Consider the following 15,861-nt stretch of genomic DNA (forward strand, 5'->3'; position numbering starts at 1 on the left):
AGTCTTTGTAGCGTTGATGCCCTTTACTCTACAAAGTCCACATTGTTGGTTGGAATGGTATGCTTTTCCATGGCATAGAGATCGTTTCCTTATGAAAATCGACTTTGATTTTGGTCCAAATGAGTAGTTTTGCTTTGCCGGCCCAAGCGTTTAATAGGAGGTGGGCTTCTAGAATGATCCTCTTGTAGTCTAAGGTCAACAACCGGCTATGGAGGAGGATTGATTACTCACACAGTCTATCTTAATATCATGTACATATGAATTGATTTAGTTATTGATTTTCATTTAAATTTTGGGAAAAAAATAATTTCATGTATGATGCCATTTTGAGGCGGGAATATGAATTTATTTATTGCATAGATATTTTTATTATAAAATGAGAATTTCTATCACGTAAGGATTTTTTTTGGAAAACACATAATTTATATACTTTAGTAATATTACCTTTTGTTTAAATTTTCGATAAATTAAACTAGAAGAAAAATAAGAAAGAAAGAACGCGTTTGATAGTATTTTTATTTAAAGTGTTCTCTGATGATCACTTATCAAAATATTTTTTATTTGGTCTTATAAATATGTTTTTTAATATTTTAAAATTATTTTCTAAATTTTACTAAATGTTTAATTTCTCTTCAAAAATAATTTTTTTTCATGTTAAAAGTACAAATTTTTTTTCCTAAAAATATAAAACATAATGTTTTCTTATAAATATAGAAAATTAATTTTTTCACTTATTTTTTAATAATTATTTAAAAAAATAATTATACCAATATAAAAAATGATGATAAATAAAGTATTATAAATAAAATTATTTTGTAAAAATATAAAAAAATTTAGATTAAAAATATTTCAAGCTTTCAAGTTGAAAATACTTTCCAAAATATATCATTATTTTATTCCCCGATTTATTTATAAGCACAACTTTCTTGAACATTTATTTTCTGAATTCCCATTAATTTTGGCACGTTTGTTTTTTAATTAAACAGTGCAATTGCTGAAAAAAGGACGAAAGTTAAGAAATATTAAATTTCGGTACCAAAACAAGCAAAAATTAAAACCAGAGCCTCTGTTCATTTTCTTCCAAAAATTAAACAGGGCAATGTCCCGTTCGGAACGTGTGGCTAGTCTTCCAATTCACAATTTTTCTCATGTTTTATAATTTTTTTTTAAAATGAAGTATAATTAAAATTAATATATATTCAAATTATTTAATCTTTATATTAATAAATTAAAATAAATAAAATGAATTTCACATCATAAATAACTTTTATTCTATTTTTTATTTTTTTATTTTTCTTTTTAATTTCCATCCATCGTTCTCCCCCAAATATACCTATACCCAAACATAGCTCTACGTTTTACTTTTGGGCTTTCCCTAATGCTAATGAACACGCTGTTCCCAACCGTTTAATTCAAATGTCCCCGTAATTGCTACTCTCAATCGCCACGTCGATATAAAAATGTGATACTCGCTGCGTTCAACCAACACCTTTCGAAAAAAATCAGCCACACCGTAATCGGACTGCTACAGCCGCCTACTAAATGACGGAACTACCCTCTATTAGTAGATATCGACTTTGAAGAGCGAGTACAGAAAATAACCCACACCAGCGAGTATCCATCCGTGAATTTTCCCCGCCATCTTTGTCATTTCCCGCGGCCATTAAATGCACATCTCTCTGCAAATAAGTGTACCTCACCCAACGGACACCAGCTTAGAGAGAGAAAGCGAAAGAATATTTACAGTGGAGACGTCCAGAGAGAGAAAGGAGGAAGGGCGGCATTAATGCAGAGCTCAACTACCCATTTGTTGAATAATAGAAGAAACCCTCAAAGCAGGCGCAGCGGCAGACAACTACCACCACCAGCATTGTAGTGCAAACCTTATCTCTCTGTTTTCCCTCTCATCCGGGGTTTGTGTGGCCTTGATGCTTTCTTGATCTGATCTCAATGTGGAACTCGGTGGAGAACGTGTTCGCGAGATCGGAGTCCTTCCGTGAGGACGGTGACGACGAGGAGGCTCTGAGATGGGCGGCGCTGGAGAGGCTGCCAACCTACGATAGGGTGCGGAGAGGCATTTTCACCAACATTGTTGGAGATAAGAAGGAGGTGGATTTGAATGAGTTAGAGCTCGAAGAGCGGAAGGTTGTCTTGGACCGGTTGGTGAATTCGATAGAGGAAGACGCGGAGCGCTTCTTTGGTAGGATAAGAAGGAGATTCGATGCGTAAGTCTCTGAGTTTGATGCTGATTTGGCGGTTTTGGTTGTTTAGAAAATGGTGGGGAAAAGACAAGGGACTGAAATTTTTAGTTTAGGTTGCTAAGGTCACTGTTGAGCTAAGTTAGAGTTGCTTTTCTCTCGTTTTGGAAGCTGGCCAGATTAGAAAACAATATTAAAGTTAATTTTTTTTTTCTTTTCTCTGTTTTCTCAGCAACAGAAAGAGAAAGTAGGGTTTGGGATTGTGAATCTGGTTGTAATATCGCTGTCTTCTTCCTGTTAGGAGAAATTGCAACATTTTCTAAAATCCCTTTCATCACAGCCTACATGCATTTTTGTGTTGCTGTTGTTGTTGGGAATGGTGATCTTAATTATTTGGGACCTTTTAATTATGATGTGAACCACATTTTGCTCGGTTAGGTGGCCCGATATCTAAGAGATTAATGCAATTCCCTTTATCAAAATGGGTCTTATAGTCTAAGTGAATTGTGTGGACACTTTTCACTATGATAGGTTTTGTAACACTCCTGGTGTCAGGTCGAGAGTGAAGGTCAAGGTTCATGCCAGACCCTCTTCTGTCACCAACTAGGGTCCCAGGCATTTGACATCTATTTGTGGAGGATTCATATCAAATTGAGAAGTGCTTGCAAAATAATCCAAGCTTTACAATTTCTAACCTGGTTCCATAAACCTATGCTCAAATGGTAGGGATAGGTCTTGCAGGTTCTGTTTATATACGTTCTTGATTGGTTATTTACTTCTGAATTTTAGGAGATTGTTTGATGCATGAATTGTGAAAATTTACTCAGGAGCTGTCGTTCTCTTTTGTCTTTATTGTTCCTTAGCTAATTTTGACCAGCTGTTTAATTATCTCTTTCGACTGCATATGATATTGCAGGGTAGATTTGGAATTTCCAGAGATTGAGGTCCGATTTCAGCACCTAGTAGTTGATTCATTTGTCCATGTTGGAAGCAGGGCATTGCCAACCATTCCCAATTTCATTTTCAACATGAGTGAGGTAGTTTCCGCTATTAATTACCATTCATGAACACAATTTCCCTCCCTTGCTGATTTTTTTAAATATTTTTTCTGAATCAATTTTTATTTTTTTAAAATTCACCTACTGTAAATGTCTTCAAGGCCTTGTTAAGGAAATTGCGGATATACAAAGGCATGCAAAAGAAGCTGACAATTTTAGATGATATTAGTGGGATAATTAGACCTTCAAGGTATATTTTTTGAGTTATTAACGAAACACGGTTAGCGAACGTTTGATCAGTGTTTGTGGTTGACAAGATTTGGTGGTTTGATTTAGGTTGACTCTGCTATTGGGCCCACCAAGCTCTGGAAAGACAACACTACTGTTGGCCCTTGCTGGACGCCTTGGATCTGATTTGAAGGTACTGAGATTTATTTTGTCTGATACAGTAATGATGCATTGAATCTGTCTTATTATACTATTTGGTATTGGTATTGTGTGCAATATTCTACTGGGGAAATCATTCAAATTATGATCCCTCTCCTAGATCATTGTAAGGGGTTTGCTTGATTGTGGTACTGACCTAAGAATGAGGAGCTATTCTAAATGCATTTTTGCCATGAACTTGGGTAATCATGTGAAAATTGGGAAATGCTTCTAAAGATGAATCTGACCCATGGATAACACCTAGAGAGGTGTTGGGGGGGTTGTGAATAGATGTTTTTAAAACAATTTGAGACGGTATCTTACAAATGCTGACAAATTCCCTGTTTTTCTCAAATGTTTTGAGTTTCTTTTTCAATCGTATCAACCAACAAGCAAATCACAAGTAACAATGGATGCACCAATACACTTTCAACAAATTAGTGAATGCAAGTCACATACATATGAATCAACACTCCCCAATCATGTTATGTAAGACATTGAATCAACACAAAAATGCATTTTTACATGTCTTTGATATCAACACCAAAAACTGAAATGCACTATATTCTTTCAAAATTTCAATGATCTAATTTCAGCTCATTTTGCAATTAATCATCCAAAATATCACAATGGAAATATCATATAAGCTAATGAATAATGAATCAAAGGATGAAATGGAATAAGGAGAAAATGACACCAATATTTTAATGTGGAAAACCTTCGAAGAGATAAAAAACCACTAACCTCAAGCGATCAATTCATCCATTATAAAAAAAATCAATTGAGTACAAAGGATTTAACTAGCTCAAGCTTCAATCCTCTCTTGGACTACTTGCTTAGAACCTTTAAACTTCAGTTACCCATTTTCTTCTTTCGAAGCACACTTGGAATCCACACCAAGCTTGATCTTGACCTCTTCTTGAATCCATACAAGAAGAAATTTTGGTTTTACCCCAAAATGATGAATATAAGAGTAAGGATGAATAACACAATGAATTAACCCATTTGGAACAAAAATTTCTCACTCAAAAATTGATTTTCAACTCAAACCCAAGTGATTTTCTCTCAAGACAAATACTTCCCCAATTTGGTAAGAAAAAACTTGAAGCTCAAAACAGTTCTCACCCTCACAACCGTCTTCTCCACTTCCGAAAAGAAGACTTAAGTATTAGGCCAATGGTCAAGAGTGATTTGGAAAAGGCTGAAGGAATGCAGATGTGATCGCAGTTTGATCGATCAGACAAGAATAAAAAAACTGGATACAACAGAGACTGTTACCCTTAAGTTTGATTAATAAAAAATCGATCCAAAGAATTAAGTATTATGTTTTACACTCCTTAAGCAACCACTCCATTTTTCAATAAAATGATAGGAGTTTTAAAACATGGTTGATCAATGTTTGCCATCATCCAACATCTCAAAAGCACTTACCATCTCCTCTAGCCGTTTTCAAACACGAACAATTTGGAAAAGGTCAGTGTCCAAGGGAGGATTTGAAGAGTATGAGCTGAGAGACACAATGGGAATTTTGACCTGGAATTGCCAATACACAAATTTGCTTACAGCTTCTTATGACAAGCCAGACATCACAATTGATCACTACTGAGACAAGTCAGCTCATGGACACATTTTGGTATTGCCACACTAGCTGCCTGTTTCAGGAGTGAAGAAAAGTAGATGTGTTTAGCTATGATACATAGCATTGCTGCTGAACATAAATAATGAAAATACTGATAATGATAAGATGGAGATGACTAAGGCAATTAAGATTTAAATATGATATTATGGTTAAGTTCTAGTCCTCAATGATTAACATTGATTTGCTATTACTATTTAGATTTAATACCTTGATTGCTCTGAAGGTGTCAGGGAGAATTACATATAATGGACACAATCTAAATGAGTTTGTTCCTCAAAGGACATCTGCTTATGTCAGTCAATATGATTGGCATGTTGCAGAGATGACCGTGAGGGAAACTCTCGAGTTCTCAGGACGTTGTCAAGGTGTTGGATTCAAATATGGTAAGCTGTGGAAGTCTCATGTTTTGCTTTGAGTTTGTAGAAGTAAGTCTCACTTAGATATCGGAGTATTGATCATTTTGACAGATATGCTTTTGGAACTTGCAAGAAGAGAAAAGGCCGCTGGGATCATACCTGATGAAGATCTTGATATATTCATCAAGGTGCATGCATCCATTATAACTTTTTTTTTTTTTTCTCTCCTTGCCTGATAACATCAAGGCTTTAGAATTGATACCATCTTTATGCTATTATGAGTTTTTTCTCTAGGCATTAGCTCTTGGGGGCCAGGAGACAAGCCTTGTGGTGGAGTACATTTTAAAGGTATTCTCTAGATTCTGGTTACTGTTGGATGCATATAGTACTGATGCATTTTTAACTTCTCTGTGCCAGTCCTACCAGCTCTTCACTTCTGTTTGCTTTCTATGGGGTCTAACAACCATGTTGGGTTTAAAGACATATCATCTGATAATCTCTCTCCACTAATAAATTCAATCCTATGGAAACTTAATGGTAGTGATACCTTTCCATTTTAAAGTGAAAGCTTTATGGAGAATGTTATAGCTGCCTCTAGCTTTCTTTATTTCTTCAATTAGTTCTTGTTGTGGAGAACTTCTTTCAGCATGGGCATCGGTTGAACATGCTGCAAAAATGTTGGCACTCCCTTTGTGACTAATCTTTATTCGTCCATTTTATGATAACATATTTCTAGTCCTTTGCCATAATTCCTGTGCATGTATTGTTTTGTATATAAAATTAGTGTATAGAGCAAAATCAATGTTTGGAAAAATAAGATTTAAAGAGTGATTCAAAAGTCTTTTAACTTCTCCTTAAGTACTAAAATTTATCTGACAAAGATTTTAGGGTTAGATATATGTGCGGACACGCTGGTGGGAGATGAAATGCTTAAGGGGATCTCTGGGGGGCAAAAAAAACGGCTAACTACAGGTTTGATTCTTCTGTCTTTTGGGTATGAAAAAAGCAGACAAATTCATGCATGCTGATGTGGTTGATATGTGTGGCAGGAGAATTGCTAGTGGGTCCAGCTAAAGTGCTTTTCATGGATGAGATATCAACTGGGCTTGATAGTTCAACTACTTACCAAATCATCAAGTATCTTAGGCATTCAACTTGTGCACTGGGTGGTACCACAATAGTTTCTCTGCTTCAACCTGCCCCTGAGACATATGAGTTGTTTGATGATGTTATGCTTTTGTGTGAGGGTCAAATTGTTTACCAGGGACCCCGTGATGCTGCTCTTGATTTCTTTGCATACATGGGATTTAGTTGTCCTGAACGGAAAAATGTGGCAGACTTCTTGCAAGAAGTAAGTGGCACTGGGCTTGGAATGTCAATTTCTTTTTATTGCATGATACATCTTTGTTCAAATTTCTGTCCACAGGTTGTATCAAAGAAGGACCAGGAGCAGTATTGGTCTGTTTTGGATCGCCCATATCGCTACATACCTGTAGCAAAGTTTGCTGAAGCTTTTCGCTCATATCGTGCTGGGAGGAATTTGTATGAAGAACTTGAAGTTCCTTTTGATAGACGTTATAATCATCCAGCAGCTTTGTCAACTTCCAGCTATGGTGTAAAGAGGAGTGAACTTCTCAAGACCAGCTTTTACTGGCAGAAACTATTGATGAAACGAAATTCATTTATCTATGTTTTCAAATTCATTCAGGTATCATTGCAATTCTGTGTGTAGAAATTCTAAGCTACTTTTCTCTGAACTGTTGAACAAGTCAACATTAGCTTCTTGGCACCAACCAGGTTATTAATGAACTATAAATAAATCTATGATTTTGGCTCTACCATTTTGGTTATGTGCCAATCATTTATCCATGCTTTCAGATGCATTCATCATTCATTAACATTTTATCTCCATTGAAATTAAGAACCTCATGTATTGAGATACATCAAATGAATTGATACTAATTTCTTGGCATCAGACCAGCTTTCTAATAAATGTAAAAAGATGTGATCTGATCTTACCATTTTTTGTTGTGTGCTAATTATCTGAAGGAAAAGTGCTTACAAAATTCTTGTACTTATGCATGCCTACTGTGTACTATTTTACAGCTTCTGTTTGTTGCTTTAATCACGATGACTGTTTTCTTCCGCACAACAATGCACCACCACACAGTAGATGATGGAGGCTTATATCTTGGGGCAATGTATTTTTCCATGGTCATTATTCTGTTTAATGGATTTACGGAGGTTTCCATGCTAGTAGCCAAGCTTCCGGTTCTTTACAAGCATAGGGACCTGCACTTCTACCCATGCTGGGTTTATACACTTCCTTCTTGGGTCTTGAGCATTCCGACTTCACTCATAGAGTCTGGTTTCTGGGTGGCAGTTACATATTATGTGGTTGGATATGATCCCGCGATTACTAGGTAAAGCTTATGGTCAATTGGAATTTTCCTTGAAATGTAATGGTTGATTTGGGATGGGGCTTCTCATTTTAATTTTTAAATCTGCAGATTCTTTCAGCAGTTCCTGATATTTTTCTTTCTCCACCAAATGTCAATTGCTCTTTTTCGCGTGATGGGATCCTTGGGGAGAAATATGATAGTTGCCAACACCTTTGGATCTTTTGCTATGTTGGTTGTCATGGCTCTTGGAGGATACATTATTTCAAGAGGTAAGATTAAAACTTCTCTCAACATTTATATTATTACTAACATATAACATTCATTCATTTTCTCTCTTCATTGAAACAGATAGTATTCCAAGTTGGTGGGTCTGGGGTTTCTGGTTTTCTCCTTTAATGTATGCTCAAAATGCAGCTTCTGTGAATGAATTTCTTGGGCATTCTTGGGATAAGGTAATTTGTTTATGTCATTGACTGACTGTTCTTTTCTCAGTTTCAGCTTTGAGTAGATATATTTCCTTTAGCTTGATCTAGCATGGAGTTATTACAGTAAAAATATTTTGGGGGTATTTGGAGCATTTACAAATGTACTGTTAGATGATGCTTGAGGAGAGTTGAAATGCATGAAAAACCTTCCAGTGGATTTGTTATCCTCTTAATTGAGTTTGGAAACTTAACATATTTTGCATAAATCAACTATAACCTAATGGAGCTACCCTATATTGTACAAATATTGCATTAGCAAGTTAGGAGCCTTATTTATTCCGCTATATATATATATTATTGTTATTGTGGTCTGACTTCTATCTATTTCTCATTTCACAAACTTAGTAAACAAGCATTTTGTCAGGAGGGTTTTTTCAAGTATTGAGAGTCATTTTCACATGTTTCAATACATTTTCCTTATATTCACTAGCTGACACAAATGACTATTTTAATGTTCTTCCTTCTATGTGGACACTCATGGTTCTTTGTTCTATCATTTGTTCATGTAGAGACCTAGGAACGATACTAATTTTTCGTTAGGTGAGGAAGTATTGCGAGCACGCAGTTTGTTCCCAGAGAGTTACTGGTATTGGATTGGAGTTGGTGCTTTGTTCGGATATACAGTTCTCTTCAATATCCTTTTCACTGTCTTCTTAACATACCTTAATCGTAAGTCATCCCTCTGTAGAATGCTTTTTAAAACACAACTTCTAGAATCATATGTAAATGAAAATTAAAAAATGATAACCAATTGTCTTCTTGTTTTTCTATATCCTTCAGCCTTGGGGAAGCGACAAGCTGTTGTTTCGAAGGAAGAACTAAAAGACAAGGACATGAGAAGAAATGGTGAAACTGTTGTCATTGAGCTGAGACAATACTTGCAGCACTCAGACTCAGTAGCTGGTCTGTAGAATAGATTCTATATTGACTTTTCTGATTTTATCATATTATTTTTCAAGAGAATGACAAAATTCCAAAATTCCTGCTTATCTCATCTTAAATTCTGGGCAGAAAAAAAATTTAAGCAGCAGAAAGGCATGGTTCTTCCATTTCAACCACTTTCCATGTGTTTCAAGAATATCAATTACTTTGTTGATGTGCCTCTGGTGTGTATTTTGCTCCTTCTCTTTATGCCATTTATTTTGGGAATTATTTGACTTCGTATTTTCCTCATTGAAATATGGCTTCAGGAATTGAAGCAACAAGGAATAGTAGAAGATAGATTGCAGTTGTTGGTTAATGTTACTGGAGCATTTAGGCCTGGTGTGCTTACAGCATTGGTTGGAGTCAGTGGTGCTGGTAAAACCACTCTCATGGACGTATTAGCTGGTAGAAAAACTGGTGGGGTCATAGAAGGGAGCATACATATATCTGGTTATCCCAAAAAGCAAGAAACTTTTGCAAGGATTTCTGGTTACTGTGAGCAAAGTGATATTCATTCCCCTTGTTTGACTGTTCTTGAATCACTTCTATTCTCTGCTTGGCTCCGGTTACCGTCAGATGTTGACTTGGAGACTCAAAGGGTAATTATTAAAAGTGTTTTTCCGTTTATTATAACTCAAGTAAGAAATGACATCTGGAGTATTGGAATTTCAGGCCTTTGTTGAGGAGGTGATGGAACTTGTGGAGCTTACTCAATTAAGTGGGGCACTGGTTGGTCTACCAGGGATTGATGGTTTGTCCACTGAGCAGCGGAAAAGATTAACAATCGCTGTTGAACTGGTCGCTAATCCTTCCATAGTGTTCATGGATGAGCCCACATCAGGTTTGGATGCAAGGGCTGCAGCCATTGTGATGAGGACTGTGAGGAATATTGTAAATACTGGGAGAACAATTGTGTGTACAATCCACCAGCCCAGCATAGACATTTTTGAATCCTTTGATGAGGTCTTTCCCTCTTTTTGTTTTCATAGAATGCTTCTATAAGAGAATTTTCTTTCCTGAAAAAATAAAAAATAAAAAATTATGAGTTGCAGGATATGGTTGACAGAATCACAATTTAATCTCTCCATTTATCCATCTATATATAATCCACCCCCCATGTTTGCGTGTGTGCCCCATGGATCTTGTTGTTAGGACTTCCATAGCTTTTGTTGGTGGCACCCTTCTTTCTTTCTCTGGGTGATATGCCCATATTTCTGCATAAGAAGAATGTTAGGGACAGCTAAACTACTCATATTTTTCCTAGCATATATGCATTGATATTCATTTGTACTGATTTTTTTGTTGATCTTCCCTTCTTCTTATGTGTTCATTGCAGCTTTTATTTATGAAACGCGGAGGAGAGCTCATTTATGCAGGTCGACTTGGCCCCAAGTCTTGTGAGCTCATTCAGTTTTTTGAGGTTTGATTGTGCCCGTTTACAAATCCCTAGATGTTTGATTTACTGGTCTTATTTGTTGTTTTTAAATTCATCCTTGTTATTTTAGTACCAAATATATTCATTTTCTAGGCAGTTGAAGGGGTGCCCAAGATCAGGCCTGGATACAATCCTGCTGCATGGATGCTAGAGGTTGCTTCTTCAGCAGAAGAAACCCGTCTTGGTGTGGATTTTGCAGACGTATACCGAAGATCAAATTTATTTCAGTATGTGCAGTTCCCCTGGAATTCCATCGATCGATTTTACATTTCCGTCCTAGTCCAACTATCCTTTTCTTTGTTTAACCATTTTGTCCTTTCTTTTAACAGACGTAACAAACTGATAGTGGAACGTTTAAGCAAACCAAGCAGTGATTCAAAAGAGTTAAACTTCCCAACAAAGTATTCTCAATCATTTTTGGACCAGTTTCTCGCTTGTCTTTGGAAGCAAAATCTATCTTATTGGAGAAACCCACAATACACTGCAGTCCGCTTCTTCTACACTGTTATCATCTCGTTGATGTTTGGGACAATATGTTGGGGATTTGGTTCAAAAAGGTCTGTTTTAAAGCTCTTTTTACCCTTCTTTTCCTTCATGCTATGCTTGGTTTCCAAAAAAATTCTAAGAAAAAAAGAGTTAAGAAAAATGATTTTCTTATGTTTGGTTTACAATGAAAAATATGGAAGGAAATAAAATATAATTAAAATTACTTTAAAATTTTATACATTTTCAATTTATTTAATCTTTATATAAAAGAAGAAAAATAAGTGACATGAGTTTAAAGAAGCGCTTAAAAATAAATTGACTTCAAATCTATTTTCATTTTCCTTTACTTTTTATTTTTTTCTATTTTTCCTCTCTATTTTCTTTTTCTTATATTTTTCCTCAAAATTTTCAATAGGTTTACCGTCTCATCCATAAGATGAATCTTTATTGAAAAGCTTTTTCTCACTTTGCATCTTACATCTATAGTAGCACATACTTGAAGATCAACTATTTGGTTCCAATTACCGGTTCTATGAGTAGTGGTGTAGGCAGCAGTGGAAGGGTCCTGGATAGAGTGTGGTGATGAAAAGAATTTGCGGTCCCATTTGCTCCTATTTTTGTTTCTTCTGCTCCCCCTATCTGAGAGAAGATTGATGGATGATTGCCGAATTCACTGTGGGCAAAAGTGGAGCACAAAAACGCTGGATCCATTTTTTGTTTCAAATTGTTTTAATGTTGATGTTCAATAGTTTCTTCCTTTTGTTTTCTTGCATGCAAAATCTTCTTTTGAGCCCAAATGTCTATATCACCAGACTCTATAACACTGTTATCTTCTCCCCCATCCTACAGGGAACGCCAGCAGGATATCTTTAATGCCATGGGATCCATGTATGCAGCAGTCCTGTTCATTGGAATTACCAATGCCACAGCGGTTCAACCTGTTGTTTCTGTTGAAAGATTTGTTTCATATCGAGAGAGAGCTGCTGGGTTGTATTCAGCTTTACCATTTGCATTTGCTCAGGTCTTACCTACTGACCTTTTCCAGTTTCTTACATTTATTTCTTCACAAGCCCTGGATTTCCATTGAGGTAGCTGATGTCTTGTTTCTCATGCAGGTTGCAATTGAGTTTCCTTATGTTTTTGCACAGACACTTATTTACAGCGTAATTTTTTACTCCCTGGCTTCATTTGAGTGGACAGCTTTGAAGTTTACTTGGTACATCTTCTTTATGTATTTCACTTTGCTATACTTCACCTTCTTTGGAATGATGACTACTGCTGTCACACCCAACCATAATGTGGCTGCCATTATCGCTGCTCCGTTCTATATGCTCTGGAATCTCTTCAGTGGCTTCATGATTCCTCACAAGGTAATGAATTGTCATTTTCTGGTCCTTTAGAATCCATTGTTGCTTGATATGACATTCATTCTGTGTCACATGAATTAGGAATTGATTAATCGACGTCTCCATAGAATTTTGAAACAACTTGAAACCCGGGTCAACAGTTTCTTTGATCCTATCCTCAATCCTTTTCCCCCATGCACTTAGTCACATGTAACATGGGATTATGGAGGATGAGTACAAACACTTTAGTTAACTTTCAATGATATTCAAAGAATCCATTCATTAAGTCAATTTCCCTATAGTTTATCCTCTCCTCTCTCATACATGGTTTCTTTAATTTTTCTCATTTTTGTGCTGCTATACCTCAAATTCCAATTTCCCTCTTTTCAGTGGATTCCCATATGGTGGAGGTGGTATTACTGGGCAAACCCCGTAGCCTGGAGTCTCTATGGCCTTCTAACTTCACAGTATGGTGACAATGACAACCTGGTGAAGCTGTCAGATGGAATTAACACAGTGCCTATAAACCGGTTACTCAGGGAAGTGTTTGGATTCAGGCATGATTTCCTGGTCATCTCCGGTTTCATGGTGGTTAGTTTTTGTTTGATGTTCGCGGTGATTTTTGCCTATGCTATAAAATCATTCAACTTCCAAAAGAGGTAAAGAGGGTTTGCATGCCACTAGAATTGAAGGGTTACAGGGTATAAGAATTTTGTTTGTTTCTCATAAGAGAATGTTAAATTTTGAGCTTTGTATAGCCAGCATGATTGTATGTAGAGTGAAGATGACACCTTCATGTAATTTCTCATTCTTGTGCATGAATTAATAATTATATTTACATACTTCATTGTTGTCTTCTTCTGCAGGATTCAACATGTTAGAATGTTGTATGTTTATATTACTGTCAAGCCATGGTTGATATCAAAAACTTTAGCTTCATATCTGTTGACCAAAAAGTTACTTTTAGCTTTATAGGAAAAGTAAAATATTTTGATTTTTTTCTATATTGTAAAAAAAAAACTTAGTGGTGTTTGTTTTTTTTTAAGTTGTAAATTATTTGTTTTTATTGATGTTTGAATGTTAAATATTTTTATTTACATGTTAAAGAATCTATAAAATTAGTTATTATATTTTTAATTTTAATTTTAAAAATGATAGTTAAAAATGGCAATTTAACATATTTTTAAATATCCCAAAAATGTTAGAATTTATTACCATAACAAAAATTTTATAATGATTAATTATGTAATTAATAGATAATAATTAATGTTTTTAATTATATTTTATTTCTAAGACAATGATAGGAAGTGTTCTAAGTTAACATTTATTTCTATATCTTGAATTTGTGGTTGAAAAATATTTTTTTTATTAAGAATAATTTTCCAATTTTCAATTTAGGAAAAGGTATCAAAATTATTCTATAGAGGTCAAAATTTTTAGAGAATCAAATTATTATTCAATGGGGCTTTAAAATTATGACTTCTCAATTCAATAAAAATTTGGACTTGATAAGTGATAGGTCGTTCATGTGTTTAACAAATTGCATATAAGAGGTGATTTATGATAAAATTTGACAGGTTACAAAATTTAGTTTTGTAAATAAAATCAAATCTTTCAATTGAAATTAAAAAAAAAAAATAAGTATATAAATATTCTTTTATGGACAAATTTTCTTAATGAGTTGCTAAAATCGATGAACCAAATTCTTTGAATTAAACAATTAAATCTTGAGGAATTTCAAATTTTAATTCCCTAATTTCACCGGTGACTTTCTTGAATGAGGGGACTTATTGAATCAGCAAAACGACTCTACAAGAGGAAAAGAGGTTTGACCAAAAAAAAAAAAAGTTTCACAAAATCTTCGTCTTTTAATGAGTTTATTAGAAAATAAGTCATTTGTAGCTCTCGATTGATCTTTGAAATAAAATAAAATAAAAAACTTTTTTCTCTTTTTCAAATTGTGATTAAGATGGAAGAATAAGAGGAAAATATTTTTTTGTAAAATAATGCTACCACAAAAATTGTATCCCCACAATTATTAATTTTAATAAAAAAAAATTGTTTTGCATATTTATGTGTACAATTGCTTCTAGTAAATATTTAAATAAGTGTGGATTATATCCTGGAGTTATAATTAAAAAATTTCATTATAATTGTGATAATTTATTTTGGTTTTGTTATATAATTTTAAAATTTTGTAGTAAATCAATTTCTAATCCAAATTTTATGATTTTAGTGGGGTTTTTTTTTAATTTGGAAATTTATAAATTCGTTTCTTATTAAGATTGCACAAAACTAAGATAGTTTAATTTATTTTTAAAACAAAAGTTATCCAAAATTTTAATGATAAATTCTATTTCATTTTATATGAGAAATTGAGTTTAAGTGTTATGATAAAAAAAATAAAATTAGAAAGGTTGCAAAAAGAAATAAAGAATAACTTTTTTCATTAAAATAAAATTTTAAAAATTTCGCCTTTTCTATGAAGACACAAATGTCTTTAAATAATAATAATCATAATAATAAATTAAAAAGCAAATAATAAAAATTATGTATGCATTCAATCACGATTCACATCTATATGGGAAATTATAAATGTATCTATCAAAACTCTCTTTGCATTCAACCTTTTAATAAAAAAATTTAAGACATAAATACCCCCATTTGAAATCTCTAAAATACTCTTGAGGACAAAAATGTATTCATTTCCCTCTCCTTTTTCCTTCATCTATTCTCTTCTAATATCTTCATAACTCTAACAACATTTAGTTAAAAAGTTGTGTTTCTTGCTCATGGACAAGTAAAGAATCATGTTTCAAGAATATAAGTATGATTTTTATACATTTTTTTTTGTATTTCTTATTGCATTTTTTGAATTAGAAGGTCTCACAGTTCTTGTTTGGAGTTCCAAGACTGAACATTTTGTAGTTATCCGACCTATACCTCCAAATACTCTTAATAGTGTTCAGCCCTATACTTCCAATCATGGTGTTTATACCTTTAGATACTCTTAAGAGCATCCTCCCTCCCTTATACCTTCAAACCTCGTAGTAATGTTTGGCCGGGTTTCAATATTTTTTTCCCCTTCATTTATATTACAACTATTCATTATTTCTCACTTCTAAATCACGTCTACATTCTTCGTAATTGTTTTTTTCAATTATTT

The 15,861-nt window shown here is 34.2% G+C and overlaps 1 protein-coding gene across 1 annotated transcript; it reads left to right on the top strand.

The window, feature by feature from the left end:
• Positions 1-1,712: 1,712 nt before the first annotated feature.
• On the top strand, positions 1,713-13,537 carry LOC100264482 (ABC transporter G family member 32-like). Its single transcript, XM_002284849.4, has 24 exons — positions 1,713-2,225; positions 3,115-3,235; positions 3,358-3,446; positions 3,533-3,617; positions 5,485-5,644; positions 5,729-5,805; positions 5,912-5,965; positions 6,499-6,589; positions 6,667-6,968; positions 7,044-7,325; positions 7,724-8,040; positions 8,128-8,288; positions 8,368-8,471; positions 9,014-9,173; positions 9,285-9,407; positions 9,516-9,610; positions 9,695-10,027; positions 10,101-10,391; positions 10,765-10,848; positions 10,957-11,090; positions 11,193-11,420; positions 12,199-12,370; positions 12,465-12,719; positions 13,086-13,537. Exons 1-24 carry the CDS (start codon positions 1,951-1,953, stop codon positions 13,356-13,358), a joined length of 4,266 nt encoding a protein of 1,421 aa, XP_002284885.1. The 5' UTR covers positions 1,713-1,950; the 3' UTR covers positions 13,359-13,537.
• The last annotated feature ends 2,324 nt before the right edge of the window (positions 13,538-15,861 follow it).

Source organism: Vitis vinifera, chromosome 11, assembly GCF_030704535.1.
Source record: "Vitis vinifera cultivar Pinot Noir 40024 chromosome 11, ASM3070453v1".
Classification (NCBI taxonomy): domain Eukaryota; kingdom Viridiplantae; phylum Streptophyta; class Magnoliopsida; order Vitales; family Vitaceae; genus Vitis; species Vitis vinifera.

Coding starts and splice junctions, on each gene's coding strand:
- LOC100264482 (XM_002284849.4), top strand. CDS start 1,951: ATGTGGAACTCGGTGGAGAACGTGTTCGCGAGATCGGAGTCCTTCCGT. Junction 9,611..9,694: donor ACTTTGTTGATGTGCCTCTG/GTGTGTATTTTG, acceptor ATATGGCTTCAG/GAATTGAAGCAACAAGGAAT. Junction 10,849..10,956: donor AGCTCATTCAGTTTTTTGAG/GTTTGATTGTGC, acceptor TTCATTTTCTAG/GCAGTTGAAGGGGTGCCCAA.